Raw genomic sequence first — 20605 nt, 5'->3', positions numbered from 1 at the left:
GCCAGGCCCTGACCTGTGCAATAATAGACTGACTATGGCCCGGACCTGAATGAAGGCCGGGAGAGACTCGCCTATTAAATTAAGGCGCAGTAACGCAGGGAGGCAGGCGCGTCTCCCGCTGCGCTGGGGGCTGAGGAGCTGCCTCCTGAGGGCTTACCGGCCTATCACAAACCCGTCAGTTCCCCCGGAAGGGGAAAGCTTAGAGGCTATGGTTGTCACTGCCGGAGGGCAGTGACCTAAAAGGCGACGTGGCGACGAGAGCCACCCGCTACACTAGCCAGAATGGGATTTCTTGAATCTGCATTTACAAATGTAAATCTAACTTATATTTGTAATTACATACATGGATCTGCATTATTCTTCATGTTTTCAACGTTGTGGTATACAGTATTATTACAACAATGTCTATAGTGCACAATAATCCTGCCTAATGCAGCAATTATATCTCTCTAGTCTATAGATTTGTATTCTTGGAGGTACCTAGTCTGATCAATTGTAAAGTTAGGTCATTTTATATTTCTCATTTCATTTACAAAAAATTAAGCTTTATTTTCTTGCTAATCATTCCTGAATCATTCTGCACTTTTGTTCAAGCAACATTCTAAGTGGAGGATTTCACTGAGACAAATCAGGAACAAATTTTCTTGGTCATGACTCTGTAAATGTTCCTTACTTGGGGTCTTTCTATTTGTATAATTAGCTTTACTTTTCTTTTCTTAGATCCTGTCAAACTTTGTCGCCAGTTTTATAATTAACTACATTCTATTCAATGTTTGTTTCTGTTTGATTTAAAGTTCCTCGTTGTTTAACTATTTTTGCCCCAAATCAGCAGTTCATCTTTTATCTCTGCCAAGTTGAGAACCATAAGAATCTGGAATATGATACATCAATCTACCTCATGTGCTTGGACAATCCCAAAGAGACATGATTTCAACAAATATCTACCAACAAGTGGAGTTGAAAGTAAAGAGGGTTTTTTTTTAATTAAGTCAGTCAGCCTAAATCCATTGAATGTATCCCAAACTGAAAATACTCTTTTATTTTGAAGTCTAGATATTACCTCCTCAGCAATTTTTATGGAGTAGAAATCTTTTTAGGTTCTTGTTTTATCTTTTGAATAATCTCTATTTGTTCATAAATCCTCTGTTTGATTTTATTGTGGTGACTGTGCAATTAATTGAGTCGGTTGGTGTCTGTATTTGTTCAATAACACCTGATATTACCATCCAGTCAAGTTCAGTTTTTACTTGCTCTCTTCTTGCTAATATAACTTTATGTGCTGCATGTAGTTCTGGCGGCACACACAGATCTGTATCAGGATGATGTATTATTTCCTTAATGCATCCCAATCCATTAGACAGCTCATCAAATTCTTTAATGTTTGGAAGCACTGCTCTTCCTCCCTCCATTTCTTTGCCAATTTCTCTTTCAGACTGTAGGATCGAGGTGGCTGCATTTGTTTCATTTTTGCCAGAGAATCTGTTTTCTTCTGACCTAATATTCAGATGCAAATTTCTAAGCTAGATAAATTAACAATTGGAACAGTTTATCTGAATATGTGGTGGATTCCCCCTTACTTGAAGAATAATTTAAATCAAGCTGAAGCACTTAAAATTCAGGAAATGCAAAAGTTAGGATTGTGTGCACAGCCTTATATCTTTCCTTTTGTGTGCTTGAATTATCTGTCACACAATTTCTAATTATATAAGCACATGCTGTTTCTCCAATAGTGTATCATAAAATAATCCTCAGATAGGAGCTTATCTTCTTGTAGTGCTTGGTGCTATGTATACAGCACAACAGAGCTCCATGAAAGCCAGTGATATACAAGATGCGTAATGAAGATGACAGTGGCTTTTGCAGTTTTCTCCCTTAGTAATTCCTAGCCATACAAGCTGCAATTAGCACAGTTGCATAAAATGTTTTATGAGATCATACAATAATATTTGAAAAACACTGTGTGACAGCCCTGGCCTCATTCAGTGCACGAGGGGCTTCTGTGATGTTGTGACTCACTGCAACTGATGGAGCACTCCAACTACATTGGAACAAGACTCTCATATTTTTTCAGAACAATGTAGTAATGATAACAGCAAGGACAGCACTAGAAGAAGTATTTGAATTGGTGCAGCATACCTGATCCTCTAATGAAACAACTGTTAAGCAGATTAAGCAGGTAAAGGCACTCATAAACAACCTCTGATAATTGGCGCATAGTCTCCATACAATGTTGCAATTTCGTTTAGCTAGAGAAATACAATCAGGCTATGTCTACACTGCAGGCTTTTTGCGCAAGAACACATGTTCTTGCGCAAAAACTTGTGGAATGTCTACACTGCACGTGCGTTCTTGCGCAAGTACATTTACAGCAAGGCATTGGAACGGAGGGCTTCTTGTGCAAGAGTTATTCCTTTCCCCATGAGTAATAAGCCCTCTTGCACAAGAGCTCTTGTACAAGAAGGCAATGTGGATAGGCAACAGGGGTTTCTTGCTCAAGAAAACCCTATGGCTAAAATGGCCATCAGAGCTTTCTTGTGCAAGAGAGCGTCCACACTGCCATGGACGCTCTTGCACAAAAGCACATCCCTTGAGCAAAAGCACATGACAGTGTGGACATGCTCTTGCACAAGAACTTTTGTGCAAGAACTCTTGTGCAAAAAGCCTGCAGTGTAGACATAGCCTCAGCAAAAAATGCCAAAAGCAGGAGCAGGTCTCTTTAAAGTAATAAAAGTCATAAAGTAAAGGGCAAACAGAAAAAGGGTTATTTTATCACAAAGGCATCTTAAGTGATGTCTTCTCTAAACACATCAAAACTTCTTCTGAATTCTGGCCACAATTAAGAGGAAGTGTGCCCAAGACCAGAGTAAGATTGCCTAGGGGAAAAAATTCACTTTAAATCTTTCACTTTTTCCCTTAAACATTTTTAATAAGAGTCACACATGCATGAACTCCAAAAATGTCAATATTCAGTAACTTTCAATATTTTGAGGATCATTCACTTTATAGAATAAGCAACAAGGAGTCCTGTGGCACCTTAGACTAACAGATTTATTGGAGCATAAGCTTTTGTGGGCAAAGATCCACTTCGTCAGATTTATAGAATAAGATTGTCCATTCAGATTTTTAACATTTTAATAGACAAGGTGGGAGATGTCTGAAAAAAAGCTCTGTGTAGTTCAAAAGCTTGTCTCTTCTACCATTATAACCTTGTCTCTCTACTATCATAGACTCATAGACTTTAAGGTCAGAAGGGACCATTATGATCATCTAGTCTGACCCTCTGCACAGTGCAGGCCACAGAATCTCACCCACCCCTCTTAGAATAATCCTCTCACCTATATCTCAGATATTGAAGCCTTCAAATACTTTGAAGGCCCCAAGATGCAGAGAATCCTCCAGCTGTGATCTGTGCCCCATGCTACAGAGGAAGGCGAAAAACCTCCAGGGCCTCTGCCAATCTATCCTGGAGGAAAATTCCTTCCCGGAATTGGCGATCAGCTAAACCCTGAGCATGTGGGCAAGACTCACCAGCCAGACACCCAGAAAGTTCTCTATAGTAACTCCTATCATCCTATCCTGGGACTTATCTGGTTACAACCACATGACGGACAACTTGTTGATTTCAGTATTGTTCTCTTGGATTCTTACGTCCCTTTTAGAGTTTTCTGAAGTTGACTGGAATTACTATTCTGTGAGAAAAATAAAATATAAAATTCTTAAATAAACCAAAAATGAAATGCCAACATTTTCCATGAAATGGGAATTCTGAAATTTTGTTTAGAAAAAGTAATTATGGTGTTTTGTTTCAGCCTATTTTCTGAATGTTTCTAGGGCTCCTTGGAGTCCTAGCAGCCTACCGGGGGAGGAGCCAACCAGATCAGGGAGCTAAGGCTCATAGGATTCTAGATTAATGAAGCGGTTGGGAGCCTTGGCTCTAGGACAGTCCATCTGGCAGGCTGAGCAGGAGCCAGGAACTCTAAGAGCTCTGCATTTTGAGGAACCATGATGTAGGTCTCACAGGTTCTGAGCTTCTCTGGTGTTCTCCTCAGGAGCCAGGCAGGTAAGCTGGCAAGAAACCAGGTGGGATTTATAACATTCCTGGCAGCACAGGGAAGGTTCCATTAGAATTTCATTGAAGCTGACACCTTCATGGTCCATTTTGTTTTCCAATGGAAAAATATTTTGTTGATCAATTCCCAGTCCCTTTAGTGTTTTCCTTTTGAAGGGTGCATCTAGCTTGAATGCAATTGTGAGAAATGGAATGCAAACAACCCTGCTCTCATGACTGGATTACATATGTGGTTGTTTTGCAAAACCCTAAAGAGTACATTACATCCTAATAGTTACATATACTGCACAAGCTGCCAGCTTTTTCCACCTTTCCCTGAGCAAATGCCAAATGCCATTGCTGAATCTGCACATTATTGTGAAACTGCAGTTCCCTGGCTAGACAACAGATGGCATTTTTAGGGCAGTGCTATGTTTTCTGTCCTAAGAGTAGAGCTCCTTCTCATAATATTAGTTGAATTTTGTAAAGTGCCACATATAAGCATTTTCATCCTATCGTGATCAAATAAAATTTGCAACAGGAGAAATGTATTCATTTCGTCCATAATGAAGCCTTTATATATAGTACAGCAATTGGCATTTGATTCATTCAGGCGTGTCTTCCCAGATATAATATTAATATTATCAATAATAATAAAACTGTTCTTTTATGGTGCTTTTTAGCTGTTGCTCTCAAAATGTCTCATAAAGGAAAGTGAATATCATTCTTGCATTTTGCCAGTGGAGAAACTGAGGGAGAGAGGTGATGTGACTTGCCTGAAATTACACAGACGGTTAACAGCTGAGACAAGGACAGAGGCCAGTGTTTTGTCCACAAGGACCTGCTGCTTCCTCTGTTGCAAAAGAGAGAGAGTTCTAGCATACAGACTATAAGTAATGAGCAATGCTGTTGAAGAAAAATCTTCTCGCTTAGCTAAGATATAGAAATTGTTCACAAATATTTGTTCATATTTTTAAACATCAATGTGAATGTGTAGGCACTTCCAAAGTGTGTGTGTTCCATGAATATTTTAGCAGATGAATTTATTGGCAGGAATGTGTGCTGAAACAGTCAGTTTTAATCTAACATTGCAGAATATCCATGGAAAGCAAATTTTAAATGCATAATCATGAGTATTTGCTTTTTAGATTTACACATCTCCAATCAAGGAGGAAAAAAAAGAAGCCCTGCACATTAACTGAAAACAACTTTTATTTCAAACATTAAATGATCGTAGTGAACTGATCATGAATGAAGTACAAATGAAGAATTATTCACACAAGTTTTTGGCAGATAATTTCAAAATAATGGCTATATTTTTGAAAAGTAGGCAATTTTTGTAAAAAGAAAAGGAGACAAAATTCAGCAATGAAGCATCTTGTTACAAGTTATTTTCTTAGATCTGCTCCAAATAAAAAATTTTCAGTGGTCTGTAATTAATCTTACAGAGACAAGGCGTGGGTGACTCTCTCACCAACTGAAGTTGATCCAATAAAAGATATTACCACACCCACTCTCTCTCTAATGACCTGAAACCAATACAACTACAATCTATGCTTCATATCACAATGTAATAATTCTTGTCTTTTATTATCTGATTGACTCCCCATTCTATAGTGGTGTGCACATCTGACTTCCTCAGCCAAGTGTAGGTATGTTCACAAATCATTTACAATACATGTAGCTTGTCTCCGCTATGCCAGGGAAGGGATCAACGCTGCAGCGATTGCTCCACCAGCCATCAATTTATCATGTCTGCTTAGACATGATAAATCGATCTCCATACATTCTCCCATCAGTGCTGATACTCCACCTGGATGAGAAGAGTAGTCAGCATTGGTGGGAGAGCAGCCCCCACTGACTTTACTGCACACAAGTATGTTGACTTCAGCTACGCTATCAATAATAATAATAAAACTGCTATTTGAACAGCTAAAATCACGTCGATTAGATCAACAGTAGAAGTTAGTATAGAGATGGCCAGCATTCGAAGTCTGATGGGCTTAGATCATGGCTTCTCAATACAGGTTTCTGAGCAAGCTTGGAAGCATTTTACCACTTTCCTTTCTACTTAGTTGGAAAGGGGGATCACAATTTTTTTTTTCTGTAACATGGAGTCATAGTATGGAAGAGCTTGAGAATCAGACTGGCTTAATAGTTTTCTATCTTAGTAAATACTCTATAAAACCTCTTGTGTTCATCCAGCTTATTCACGGCTGCTTTTGTCAAGCCATGGTACATCATTATTTATCCCAAAGCTTTTAGAAGTCAGTCTCATTATCATAATCTTATTCAAGAGCTGCTAGCTTTCTCCTTTTCTTGTATTAAATAATTTGTGCAATTTAGTGCTTTTGTTGCTTCCAGAATACAGTAATAATAATAATAAAACAATATAAATAAATTATCTCACTCATGCTCATATGAAACTCCAGAGAAGCCATCAATAGGTACTTGCTGAAATTTGATGAATGGACTTGGTTAAAGTCCCTACTTCTAGTTGTTGAAAACAGTTTTGTGGCTAAGGTGATGTCATCAGAGGTTCATATTTTTCCCAGCTACTATATGATATTGTAAGAATGAAATATGAGGGTCTTTGAAGCATGAGGCAATAACCACTGAGAAATGTTACAGCTTTATAATCAATGGGACTGCAATATAAAAGTTATCTGAAGTTGAATGGATGATGATTGAGTTATTGATAATATCACAATTCTAGCATCCTAATAATGGCTACTTCCTCAATTGTTTTAAAATATAATGGTGAAGTTAATATCTACAAGATTTTCTCCTGTAGTTTTTTGTTCTGTTTCCCATGTCTTTATCTAACAAATAGCATCTTCCAGATAAGAAAACACCATTAAATGGAAGGACTTTTGTGTAACATTTAAGCACTTCTGTCTTGTTAAAATCTTGATACATTTTCTAAAATGTGCACTGCGACAGAGGAAAATTGTGACTAAGCCTAAGCCCACACATCTAAGAGTTCTGATGACATCACAGGCCATTCAAGCTTTGCTCTAAATAATAATGGAGATTGCCTATCTCTTACAACTGGAAGGGACCTTGAAAGGTCATCAAGTCCAGTCTCTTCCCTTCACAGCAGGACCAAGTACCATCCCTGATAAATTTTTCCCCCAAATGTCCTCCACAAGGATTGAACTCACAACCCTGGGTTTAACAGGCTAATGCTCAAACCACTGAGCTATCCCTCAGTGATATGTAATGAGCATACTTATGAGGTTACAAGATACCTCTGTTATATCATTGTAGCCTTTTGGATCATTCACCTGAACAATATTATGCTTCTGTCACACATATAGCCTTCACAGCATTGACTAATATATTGTCATGTTTGTCTGCATAATTGGGAAGATTATTCTTTTTAATGTTCTAAGAGGTACTGTACAGCTATCTATCTCTCTGTCTGTTATAGGATGTATCTGTGTGTCTGTCTGTCTGCAAGTCTATTTGTTTAATAGCTCCTCCTATACGGTAAGAGAGAGGGCCACCAAATTTGATATGACGCTTCCTCTTCTCCTAACATAAAACAAGTTCAGCGTTTGGTTGTACCAGGAGAACCAGAAGCACCAGGCAAAGGACAATTTTCCATAACATGCAAAGGGAGAAGCTGTTGTTCAGGGGGATGCGATGTCAGAATGGCCGCTGGGGGCAGTGAATGCAAGGGAGGGCTATCCTGCAGTGTCCACTGCGGGAAGTTGTACCACTAAGGGAGTGGTCAGCAGGGCTGGAGCTCAGCCATCTTGCCTGCCAGCACACCAGTACGTAGCCCCCTGCTGCAAACCCTTCTCCCCACTCTTGGCTGCAGCACTAGAGGAGGGGGAAAAACAGGCCCGTAGTGGCTGGGAGGGTTGGAGAGTGGGGAAGAAAACAGGCCCCAGGTGGCTATATGGGTGGCCAGGTGGAGGGGAGAACCAGCCCTACGCAGACTGGGGGGTGGCCTAGAGGAGGGGAGAAAACAAGTTCTGGGTGGGTGGCCTGTGAAGTGAGGGGGGAAAACAGGCCCCGGATGGGGTTGGGGAGTGGCCTTTGGAGGAGGGAGAGAAGAGGCCGCGGGTGGGCTGGGCGGCTGACCTGTGGGTGGGGGGAGAACAGTCCCTGGATGGTTTGGGGTCGTCGGGGCGAAGAACTGGCCCCAGGCAGGCGGGGGTGGGGAGGAGAGCAGGCCCTAAGAATCTGAGGAATAGAGTTGGAAGGTGGTCCAGAGGGGCGGGAAGAACATGCCCTTGACCCCCAGCCTCCTGCACCCTTCCCCTCCCCATTCCCAAGGCCCTGCCCTGAAGAACTGGGCCAAAGCTGGGTAAGTCTGCTAGTGTGTTATAAGCAAGTTGTGTGATAATCTATGCAAATTGTGTGTGAAAAAGCTGTACTTTGTCTTTGGGGGAATGCAAATTACTCAGGACGTTTTCAGTTTGTTTATTTTTAAATAAATAGACTTTTCACATAAATAGGCTCAGCGCAATCTGTTGTTGTGTTTATTTACTCTCAGCTCCACACCACATACCCATTTTTTGCATGTATCCCAGTACTAACTAATAAAGTTGCCTCTTGTGCAAGAGAAAGAGGAGTCAATAATAAGAAAAATCAACTTAACACTGATTTTGGTAGGTTAATATGCATTTTGTAAGTCAAGTTTCTACACACATTATAGTGCATAATATATTCACAACTCAAGCCCATTATCATGACCTGACAGACTTTGTATTCACTTCATTACTAACCTTGCTTTCTTCTGGTACATTGATATCTTGATGTATTTATAATGCCAGATTACTAGAACACTGAGTTGGATGAATAATTTTCTTTGTATGAAGCAATAATGAAATACTATCCAGAAAATATATTTATTTTTTACAGTGCATTTTTCTGTTTAGAGTTTTCCACTGAGGCAGTTTTTGTACGAATAACATTATGTCAGTACTCTTTCAGAGAAATATTTTCATGGAAATTATCTGGCTCCGTTTTAAGTGAATGAGAAAACCTGGTAGAGGTTGTCTCTTTAAATCAGATCTGCAGTGTTGATGGGCCCTCTAGCAGGCATGGTAAGAACCATTCGCACCTCTGCAGCAGGGAGCTTGACCATATAGACTCACACATTCAATCAAAACGTTTTCCCTTTTAATATGCGCTGTGCCAATCCTATTCCCATGGTTACCGCTCCTGCTTCTTTGGTTGCTTCTAATCTATTGGAAAAGGAAGGCAGCATACATGTCTTGTACAGGAGTTTAAAACATACTGAAAGCAGCCCTGTTGTGATTTGCATTTTAAATTTTTCTTTTTTCCTCTCATTGTACAGAATGCTGTAGCAGTAGCTTCAGTTCATTTGCCACAGTCTTTCTTCTCTCAGTCATCAGCCTTACAATCTGTTGATAACTCCACTTGCAAGCTACAGTTTATTGTCTTTCGGAATGGGAAACTCTTTCCTAGCACGGGAAACTCATCAAATCTTGCAGATGATGGGAAACGCAGGACGGTTACCACGCCAGCTGTATTTGCTAAAATAGGTGAGGAGTGTTATGCATTATTTTTTTAAATCTAAAAACTACTGTGTACTTGATTATGTAGAGAATGGAGCAACAGAATATACATTATTCTGAGAGACTAGTATCTGTCAGTTTCTTTAATACAAGTGTTTGGGTTTATTCACAACTTTATGGTTTTATTTAAATTAACTAGTCTATAAGAGAGGTGCAGTTATTGTCAGAATAGAATGCAAATTTGATTTTAGTATTTATTTAAGTTGTTGTGAAGAAGCTTAAATTTCAAGTCAAGGTGAAAAAGAAAAAAATCTTGTTTTAATATATATAGGGAAAATTGCAATACCAATACTCTGGAGTCAGATAAAAATTAAGATTGTACAAGGGTTTAATGCCCTGTTGCATGTATCTTAATATTCATCAATGTACGTTTTGATATGAAGGACCTAAAGCAGGTGTTGCTAGTGGCTTTTGTCTCAATGTAATGACTCTTACAGACCAGTGAGTAATTATTTTAATTAATTATTCAACCAGGCAATTTTAATACTTCTATTTTATTCTGAATAGCATTCACATTTCCATTTGCTTTTAAAACAATGTTTTAATGTAACTTTAAAAGTGCAAAATTGCCTTAGCTATTAATCATACTAAGGGACAGCTCTTTTTTCAATTACATGAGTGAATAGTATGACATTAGTCTTAATTTAAGACTCTTGCACAACAAACCCAGCCGTATTCTTGATGATCAGATCAATTGGACTCTTCAATGGGCTGAAATAGACATTCAGATTAATATAAACTATAGTAAACTTTTTTGTATTCCCTTAGCTTTTAATTCACAGAGATGGGAATATGTGGCTGTTGTTTGGTTTTCCACAGTTCAGGATGTTTTGAATCTGTGATTATACAGAATTCATCAGTAAAGGATTTTCCACTCTATTTCTCTGATTCAATGTGTTGCTTTTGCAGATGGATGCAGTTTGGGAAATCTCACCACCCCTCTCACTATAGGTTTGAGACACTTTGCACAGGGTATAGACCCCATTGCAGCCTTTTGGGATTTTGACCTTCTAGATGGACATGGAGGCTGGTGTGGAGAAGGGTGCCACATAATTAGCTCTTCGGGCAATATTACCACCATTCAGAGCACACACTTCAGTAACTTTGCAGTGCTAATGGTGAGTATGACTTATCAAGTATATCTATAAATACACATCTATATACAGTTATATTCCTCTTATATGTACATATACCATGCTTGCCAGTAACTGAGGTTTCATTTCTCATGTTTTATACAATACAACCTTAGAGAAAAGTAAATTATTTAACTGCTAATAAATGAATAAACCAGTAATCATCTCTGCCTAATATCTAGAGAGGCCCAATTGTAAATGACATTTCAGTCAATCTAGTGAGATGAAAGTTCCATCAAAGAATGATCAGTATGTGAAGGTTATAAATTACAGGAGAAGGTTTTTGAAATATATACTCATTTGTATTTGTACGTCAATATATCTCAGAAGGCTTGTCTGCTTTTGTTCCTGCCTCGCACTGTGTTGATCATACTAATTAGTTTCAGGCATACCGCAATGTTGAATCATTTAATAAATGGAAATGAATTATGCTCCTTTAAACAAGCACTTTGTTGTCCTTTCAGGTGTTCTGGGAGCTTTCGTTTGTATATTAATGATAATTTTTTGTGTGTGCGCTAAATTTGCCTTTCATTGAAGAAAAATATTTCTGTGCAATGCTACACATCAGACTGCTTTGGTCTGTTCTGTCACACTTGCAGTTCACACTGCAGTTATTTAACTACCATGCTTAACAGAAAGTTACCTTAATGAAAACAGAAGGCACACATATGAAATATTTAATGGCTTCTTGGTTGAGAAAAGAAAAAAAGCAAACAAAAATTGTAAGGTTGCTGATCAAAGAATATGTTGATGACAGTCTTTTGCATCATTAAAAGGGGTCCTTATGTAAATAGATTAGTCACTTGTATATGCCATTTTTCCTAAATGTTGGTGCATTCTTGCATGGCTGAAAGTGCTTGTGAATATTTTGGAAAGGTTTATAGTTGAGTAAATAATGCATTGTGTGCATTTGTAAAAGACAGCAAACATAGACGACAGGAATTGAGAAGATGTGTGCAGAGAATACCAATATGCTGCTGTCAGATGGAGCATAGATGTCAGCCAATCATTGCATGAAGCTGTGACAATGAGTAGTTAAATGCAGAATTATCATCTACTTTATAAGAATTGATTTCCCTCAGAGTTATTTGATCTTTTTTCGCACATACCTGAGTGGCTCAGAATTTAGCACCCTATCGATGAAGCTCATATAGTATCAAACATGTGTCATCTCTGTATAGCTCATACGGACTTATTTTTTCTGAACATTTGTTTTCTTTTCCTACTTGGACAAGAATTTAGCTCTGAAAAGATTTTTCTAAATATTTTAAAGAAAACACCTGTTGACTTTGCAGGTACCACACCCAAAATGGCTGTCTCTTTCTAGAACTGTTTCAGTTCAAGTTACCATCTTTAAAGTTTCCTTACTTATTAAGTGGTAACTAATCATTTACACACAAACAACTTATTTGCTTGTTTTGTTTAGAAAAATCACATACTAATTTAAAGAGTAACAAATGTATTTTTATTTTAGACATTCGTATGAAATTTATTCCATGTATATATCATTTGGTAAAGTGTAACATGGTAGATTTTATAGGACTTTTTATATTGAATTTGTTACTTTGATTTAGGTTTTTAAATTTTGTTTGATTGATCCATTTTTCTCTTCCCTGTAGATAGCTCTCTTTTTTGATCTGTGCAAAGCATCAACAAACTAAAATCTTTCACCTCCTCCTGTGCCTTAGCAGTTGGCACAGCTGTAAATAATGCATATGGCACCTGTCCTATGTTTTTCAATACCTTTTAAGAAAAGAAATATATCGCGACCTTGTAGTGTTTATCAAGGCATGTCTTCCAAGATCTTCTGGAAGAACCAATGGAAAACTTTAGCAGCATAATTAAGTGCATTAGTAGTTGTAAATGTTAATGTCTTATTTGTTAATATGGAATTTGGGACATAATAAAATTAGAGATTTGTTGAGTTTGATTTAAATTAAGAGTTTCTAGGTGTTTTTGTTGTTCATATCACTATAGTGAAGCAGTATTCTAATGATCCATTAAGTTAAAATAATAAAATACATAGCTTCATCTAATCAGATTAACTTAGTACCTGATTTTTTTTACCCTGGTAAATTAAATATAGGTTGCATGTTGTTTGTTACTAAGTAGAATGGGATGCAGATGTACTGGTATAGGGTATATTATAAAATAAATCTACAGTACAATCCTAAAATACATAAAACAATAAAAAAATCATATAGCTCTATTATAGTATAAGCCAATAACAGTGAATTGAACTAACATAAGTAAACTGATGTGCAGCAATAAAGTTACAGTAATCCTGAAGGTTTGCATTACTATCGGGATAATATATACCCTGCTGTGGAACAAGATGAAGTAGATGCCTAAATTAATCCAGCTGTGCATTGTATTGCTAGCAGAGCACATGTTCAGATTCATCATAGCTATTGTGATTTGATGGGGAGGTGACTTCTTGAAATATCAAAAGAAGACCATTGAGTTATTTCTCTAGAGTTGCTGCTGTCTATTACTACAAAGTGTTAAAAATCTAGGCTTAGTGGAGGCCCTCCTTAAAAAGACTGTTTAATATTGTTTTCATTTAGTAAATGTAATTTGAGATTTTTCTCTGTAACAGCTGTGAGTAATATGTTTATGTAGGTGTTTGTTTAACTGTTTTTCTGTCTATGATGTTGTTCAAGTGATATAAATCTGAAAGTTTCATTATTTAAATTGGAAGTGAGATAAAAGTGGGTATATTGTACCCTCACTTCACACGGGTTTTGTTTGGGCAAGTGGCTAGAAATGAGAGCATAACACCAAGATTTTTGAATAGCATTATTTTCTCCTGATCAGTTGCTGAAAAGTATGGTTTGGTGGTTAGAACTAAAGACTTAGTCAGTACCCTTGAGCTTTAGTCCTGTATCTGCCATTGATTTACTACAGGGGTTTGGTTATGTCACATTAACTTCTCCCTTCCTCAGTCTTTCTGTCTATAAAAATGGGTATTGTGGAGCTTTATTATGAAATTTATGCAAAGCACTTTGAGATCTTCAGATTAAGATAAAAAACGGACCTATATAAAGCAAACTTTTCTGATTTATCATAGCATTGCAAATGTATACATTCTAAAGCCTTACTATACCTAATTATGAAAGTATGTTTTGTAACAAGCAGAAGCTTTTCATAAGTATAGACAAAAATGAGTGCATCACTTATAAAATGAGTGTTATATTAATATTTTAATTTCTACAAGAACAGCAGTTTTTCAGTAGTGTCATTTCCTTCAGTCATAGCCCATTGTGCCGAGAACTGTAACTTAGTGAGAAGCTCTGAAATCTGTGGTTAAATCTTTGTCATCTATTTTTCCTTGTTTTTCTTTATTTTTTTCTTAGAACAGAGCATCATCCTGCAGCCCAAAGCCCTCATTCCTAGCCCAACCCCAAAGCCCACTCCTCCAGCCCAGAGCCTGTGTCCCCTCCTTGACCCCAGCCCTGAGCCCCTCCCCAGTTCTGGAGACCCCCTCCTGCACTCCATGCTTCTCATGCCCAGCCACACCCCAGAACCTGCACCAGCCAGAGCCTTTGCACCCCAGCCCTCTGCCCCCAGGCCTGAGCCCCTCTCCCACACTCAGAACCCCTTGGCCCTGCCCCCGCCATATGAATTTTGTTATATGCACCAATATGAAGGTGATGTGTCTCACATCATCTCTACATTGGTGCACATAAGAAAATTCATTTCACTAAGCACTGGAAAAAATTAGAGAGAATACTGATCATATCCCCCTTTGTCTCTTTTCCTACCTAAAAAATCCCAGTTTTATTAATCTCTCCTGAGATGGAAGCTGTTTGATACCCTTAATCATTTTTGTTGCCCTTTTCAGAACCTCTTCTTGAGATCGGCAACCATATCTGTATGCAGTGTTCAAGATGGGATGTACCATGGATTTATATGGGGACAATATATTTTCTGTACTATTACTTATCCCTTCTTAATATTTCCCAACATTCTATTAGATTTTTTGCCTACTGTTACACAGTGAGAGAGAACTATTTTAGAGAACTGTTCACAGCTACGCCAAGATCTCTTTCTTGAGCAATAACACTGGTAAAATTTTAGAGCCCATCATTTTCTATGTAAAGTTGGGTTATGTTCTGCAGCGTGCATTACTTTGCATTTATCAACATGGAATTTTATCTTGCAGACATATCACAATATTACTATGGAGGGTACTTTTACAATATTTTCATTCTGCCTAGAAGCAGGAAGGGAACAAATAAAGTTCAGATAGTAACAATAAAGGTCATATAATATTCTAGAACTTGGGATTCTTCTCCAAACATATTTGAACCTCTGAACCTTTTGAGATTAACTCCTGGATATGGTGATTATTATAGGGATGTTATGTAGAAAATAGTGTATTTAGGGCATATCATACTTTTTTTTATTTTAGGAACAGAGGACTTTCTAGTATGAAATGGAAGGTAAAGAGAACTACTGGGGCTCAGCTTCATTGAAAATCTGACTCCTTAAAGAGGGAATCAGAAGTGGAATTTCCAGAAGTTCATACATAGGATCACAAGTCCTATTGACTTAAAATTGCACCTGTGATCGTGTATCACTTAGGTGTTTAAGAAAATCCCATCCTCACAAAAATAACTTTAGGCATTTATTTTTTAAAACTTAAGCCAATTATATTTATGTATTTTTCTTCAATCATAATGCTTTATCTGACTTTAAATCCTATGAAAAATGAAAACAGAACTTTCCCATATTAATACCAGAATTACAAAAAATTACCACCTCTAAAGTGCATCATCTTGTTTATTAAATCATATAGTTTAACAAATGAGCACAATATTGGGCCTCCCTGGATTCTAGAGCAAAATAATTTCTCTCCCTTCTTTTCTCAGTGTTTGCTTACTGGATAACTCTAGACTATCATTACATCATTTATCAATATTTCTTTAGTCTTTTATATAGCCCCCAGACCATCTTCATGGATTTATTTGATTTAGACAGCTTATTTTTGTATGGATTCCAAAGGCATAGTGGTCAAAACCCTGCTTCTTGTGAAACTTTAAAAAAAATCCTGTGGTGGGATGAATTTGATGATGTAACAAGACTTTTTCAGCTCTACTTGCTATCAGCCAATTGTCTATTACCTTCCGTATGGTATAGTCATTTACTCCTTTAATAAGTGAGTTTACCATTTTTACTAGTAGTCGGAGTGAATGGAGATTTCTAATTTCGGCACATTTTCCAGGCAGGGTAATTCTGGATGGTGATTCCTTTTGTCAAAATGCTCAACTGCATATACATTTTCCCCTCAGATATTTCCTGCCAGTTTTTAATGTTATTATTCTTTGAATCCAGTCCAGGATATAAAATCAAAACAGCCTTGTTTAACTGTAATTTACAATTATGCTACCTTGCATAGAGCATGAAAAACATTAACTTTATTCTCTCATGCTGTCTCTATCAGAAGATCACTCAGGGGAGGCTTGACAGATCAATAAGCTTTAAATATCATTAAAAAGCAGATAAGGTACATTTATCTTATATCTGTAATAAAATCAATTTTCAGAGTTCAGAACTCTAAAAATTGACATTCTACATTGTTGAACCCCTCTAGTCTGGCACTCAGGCAACATCCATAGTCCAGCATGATTTTAGATAGTTGGATGTCCTCTTATCATGGGTGTGCCCAAGTTACCGATGGTCTCATAAAGTTTGTTTACAGCCACCAGACCTGCTCTCAGTATTCTGTCCTGTGACTTAGCTTTAATTTACCGCTAAATGTCTGCTATAAGCCTAGTAAGCAGTTGAAATGTCGGTAATGCTTCTAGACAATATTGACCTCCCATGATTCTGCAAATTCTCTGGTTCAGCACTGGTCGGGTCCTGAGAGTGCCGGATTAGAGAGGTTCAATGTGTGCTTTTATTTAAAAGTTCACTCATTAGCAGACGTGGTGTACAAGATTAGGAAGGAGGTAAAGATTAAACTATGAACAATTTTAAATGGAAATACGTTTAAAAAGCTGATTATCTATGACTCTTCTGGAGGCAAAAATGGCTGTACTCCTGAAAGACGTGGCATTTGCTTTCATGCAAACACTCAAGGATAAAAGAATTGATAAAATCCTGCATCTACAGTTACACATTATTCAAGGCAAGCTCTTTAACATATGAAATGATGCAATGTCAATTAAAGCCTTTTAAGTTTGCTATGCTACCCATATCTTAAAGTAATAAAAGAGTATTTTATTACTATTTTCAGCTCTGAGCTTTTTAATAATTTTTTTCAATAATATCTTACAGCAGTGTCAGGTGCTTTCTTCTCTTGTCAATTGTATTACTATTGTTATGCCGGGTATGGTAGCAATTATGTACATTTACAAAAATGTAAAAGGCCTTGAAACAAAATTCTAACCCTGATTTTGGTATTTACATAACTTAAATGTGACCACATTAGTGAGAGTAGAAGCTGACACTATTTTATCTTTTTTCAGCAAAGCTTTGCTAGTTGTATTATATGTATAGTGTTAGCATAGGATATGTCTACACTGCAGAGTTTTTCTGGAAAAACATCTGTTTTTCCGGAAAAGCTACACTTACGTCCACATTGTTATTGCTTTCTTTTGATGGAAAGGTGAAGGAACTGAGGGGTTTTTCCGACAGTGGTAAACCTCTTTCTATGAGGAAGAAGCCTTTTTCCAAAAAAGCTCTTTCAGAAAAAGGCGTGTGTGGAGACGGAAGATAGTGTTTTTTCGAAAGAAGAGGCCTACAGGAAAAAGCACAGGTGCTCTGATAGCCACTCCATGCACAGTAATCACAACTGAAATCCAATCAGTGTGGACGCTAACTTTTGAAAAAGCACATCACTTTTTTGTTGAGCTTTTGCTGTGTAGACGCTCTCTTTCAAAAAAAGTTTTTCCGGAAGATCTCTTCCAGAAAAGCTTTTTCTGAAAGAAGCTTGCAGTCTAAATGTAGCCACAGAGGTCTGTCCAACACTCTAGTCCCATTTTGCTAGGCACTGCACGTTTGAAGTGAATGATAGTTCCTGTTTGAAGAGTTTATAATCTAAAGATAAGCATAAAAGGTAGATAATACAAACAGATATGTAGGAGAATAGGATGTTGTTGTTGTTATTGCTTGTTGTTATTATATTTATTATTTTGAATTAGTTATATTATTGTGGTAGTAAGTGCCCGAGTCATGCCCTAGGCTATATTGTGCTGGATGCTGTACACAGAACAAAAAAATAGTTTCTGCCCCAAAGAACTTACCATCTAAGTACAAGACAAGGAAGACAGACAGATACAAAGAAACAGGGGAGTACTAGAAAACAATGAAACAATACTGGCCAATTGAAACCAGTAGCCTAGTTGTGATCAAGATTTTGTAGTCTTTACAGGAAAGGAGAGTTCTAAGGGTGGAGTTGAAGGAAAATAATGAGTTAGTGTTAAGTGTTCTAGCACAGATAAGCTGTGTTCATATTTCTTACCCAGTTGGGGGTTGTTATTTTAATTCTTAACACTGAAAGAATTTTTTTTTAAAGTTCACTATAAATTAAATTTAAATTTTAAATAAGTACAGAGGGATAGGCTACCAGACCTAGAAACTTCTAAGATAGGAGCCTCCCACAGTTTGGAATTCTTTTACCGACCTAGGCTAGGTCTACACTGCAATGTTAAGTTGCAAATTGCGTATCTTTTTCCGATTTACTTCTGAAAGAGGCTTTTCCAAAATTTGGCACACTTATACAAAGTGCCAAATTTCAGAAAAAAACTGTTCTTTTGACACATCCCCTATTCCTTGTAGAACAAGGTTTACAGGGATGGCAAAAGAGCGCATCCGCTTTTTCAAAATGTTTTTTGGAAAAGCGGGCACATTCCTTGGATATAGCATTGCTTTTCTAGGATACTTCCAGTATCCGGGAAAAGCAATGCAGTCTAGATGTAGCACTAGTGTCTACACTTATGCTTATGTTCGCTAATTACATCTCTAAGGAGGGAATGAATTTCTCACCGTTTTGAGAGTGATAACCAGGATGATCTAATTTTTAGGTGTAAACCAAGTCAAGGTTGTACTTAAAGTCATCAGCTTTAGAATCTTGGTTTTCTCAGAAAAGGACGTCAGTTACTCTCTGACACCCAAGACAACAGACGGGTTGATTCTTTTTACAGAGCAAAAATTAGAACCAAATAAAAAAACTCATTTTAATGAATCGTAATACTTATAAATTCTTAACAGTTAAGCTGAGGATTCATCAAGTCATTATAGTTTATGACATTTTCAGAATTTTCATTTTTTATCCTTATATGCTTGTTACCCCAAATATCTCCATATTGATCTGAAGGGATTCCAGTTTTTTCAATGTGTCTCTACAAATTGTTTTAACTGTAATTTTTCCCCCTAAAATATGACTATTGTAGCTTTCAGAAAACTTCAATTTTCCAGTTCCTTTATATTTTTCCTGAATGTTATCCCACAGATTTAATTTTATTACGAGTACTGGGAATTGTTCATTTTGGGAATGAGTTTCTTCCATTCTTTAACTGACAAATATAAAAGGCTTCATTTTCTAAAACTACAGATTCAGAGGTTATACACATTTGCATATTTATATCTGCATGCAAAATTAATCTGTGTGTGGAAACTGACATCAGAACAATGCAATGTTCATTAGATCAGGTTGTGATTTATAGACACAGTTGTAGTAATTGCTTGCAAAAATGTAGGCACACAAAGAAATGTACATTTTGTGTCCTAGTGGGATCTCAATTACTTTTCCAAGTTAGACCCACAATGGCCAGAAATCCTCCTTTTTTATAACAAAAGTTACGTTTGCCTTTCAATCCAGTTTACATGCAGACATATTTTTTCCTGTTATCTCAAATAGTTTCAGTTGTATTTGGGAGCTTATGCCAGGCATAGCCAAAGTGAGTATCCAACAAGTTGGCATGGGAATCTGATATGGTGAGTTCACCCAAATAGGTCGTTTGTCAGTATTCTCGCTTTCGTGCTGTTTCCATGAATAATTGTGGCAACACCTCCAGCATCCATCCAAAGAACTCTTGTAGCTAGGTTTTGCCCTAAGATATAAGTGTTCAGCTACTGTTGAACTAACATCAACAGAAACTATGCATGTGCCCATCGAAGAGTAGCATCTGATCCATTTATGAAAAAGCATTCTATTCTAATCTCTTGGACCACATGACTTTGTGCTGATTTACAGCAGCTGAGGATCCATCCCTTGTAGTATCTTAACAAAAAATCTTCAGTTAACATCTTGGGTGTCTTGTCACATTTCTGTTTCATTAAGAAGAACTGAGGATGTTGGAAGGAGAACACGTGCCGTCTAGGACCCTTCAGGGTGAATAGGTATTTTATACTCACAAGCATAGTAAAATAGATGCATAAAGTTCATGCTGTCAGATAGCACAGACATTACTGATGGAATTTTGCACATTTTTTCTGTCTGGATTTTTTTTCTTAATCAGGACAGACTTGCCAATGGAAGAAAGTTAATTTCCCTCTGAGATGCATATGCAGAAGAGTGGAGAGCAGTTTGATGTAATTGTATATTCATGACCTTTATGCAGATAAAGTTCATAATCTTTTCTGTTCCAAAATGCAGTATTTGAAAATCTATAGGGAGATAATTGGGAGTGATGGGCATATTCAGTGAAATCTTAGATTTTCACTTCTTAAAATACTAATTTTATTTTTGTTCCTTGGCAGGATTTGAAGACAGTGCTCTCCTTTCCCCAGTACCCAGGGGAGTTCCTGCACCCTGTGGTATATGCATGTACTGCAGTCATGTTACTGTGCCTGTTTGCATCTATCATCACTTACATTGTGCATCACAGGTAGGTATTCAATACAGAAGCAAACTCATTCAT

At 37.3% G+C, this 20605-nt stretch overlaps 1 protein-coding gene across 5 annotated transcripts in view; it reads left to right on the top strand.

The window, feature by feature from the left end:
* The window catches only part of ADGRA1 (adhesion G protein-coupled receptor A1), a 486698-nt gene that overhangs the window by 407135 nt on the left and 58958 nt on the right, over positions 1–20605 (top strand). For all 5 annotated transcript variants that reach the window (XM_075935215.2, XM_075935212.2, XM_075935213.2 and 2 more), the window contains 3 exons: positions 9363–9570; positions 10513–10721; positions 20445–20572. In XM_075935215.2, coding sequence (XP_075791330.1) covers positions 9363–9570; positions 10513–10721; positions 20445–20572 — 545 coding nt within the window. The remainder of the gene's footprint in view (positions 1–9362; positions 9571–10512; positions 10722–20444; positions 20573–20605) is intronic.

This window comes from Pelodiscus sinensis, chromosome 8 (assembly GCF_052426305.1).
Source record: "Pelodiscus sinensis isolate ZL-2025 chromosome 8, ASM5242630v1, whole genome shotgun sequence".
Classification (NCBI taxonomy): Eukaryota; Metazoa; Chordata; order Testudines; family Trionychidae; genus Pelodiscus; species Pelodiscus sinensis.
Note: the sequence above shows the minus strand (reverse complement) of the source record. Positions and strands in the feature narration are given on the sequence as shown.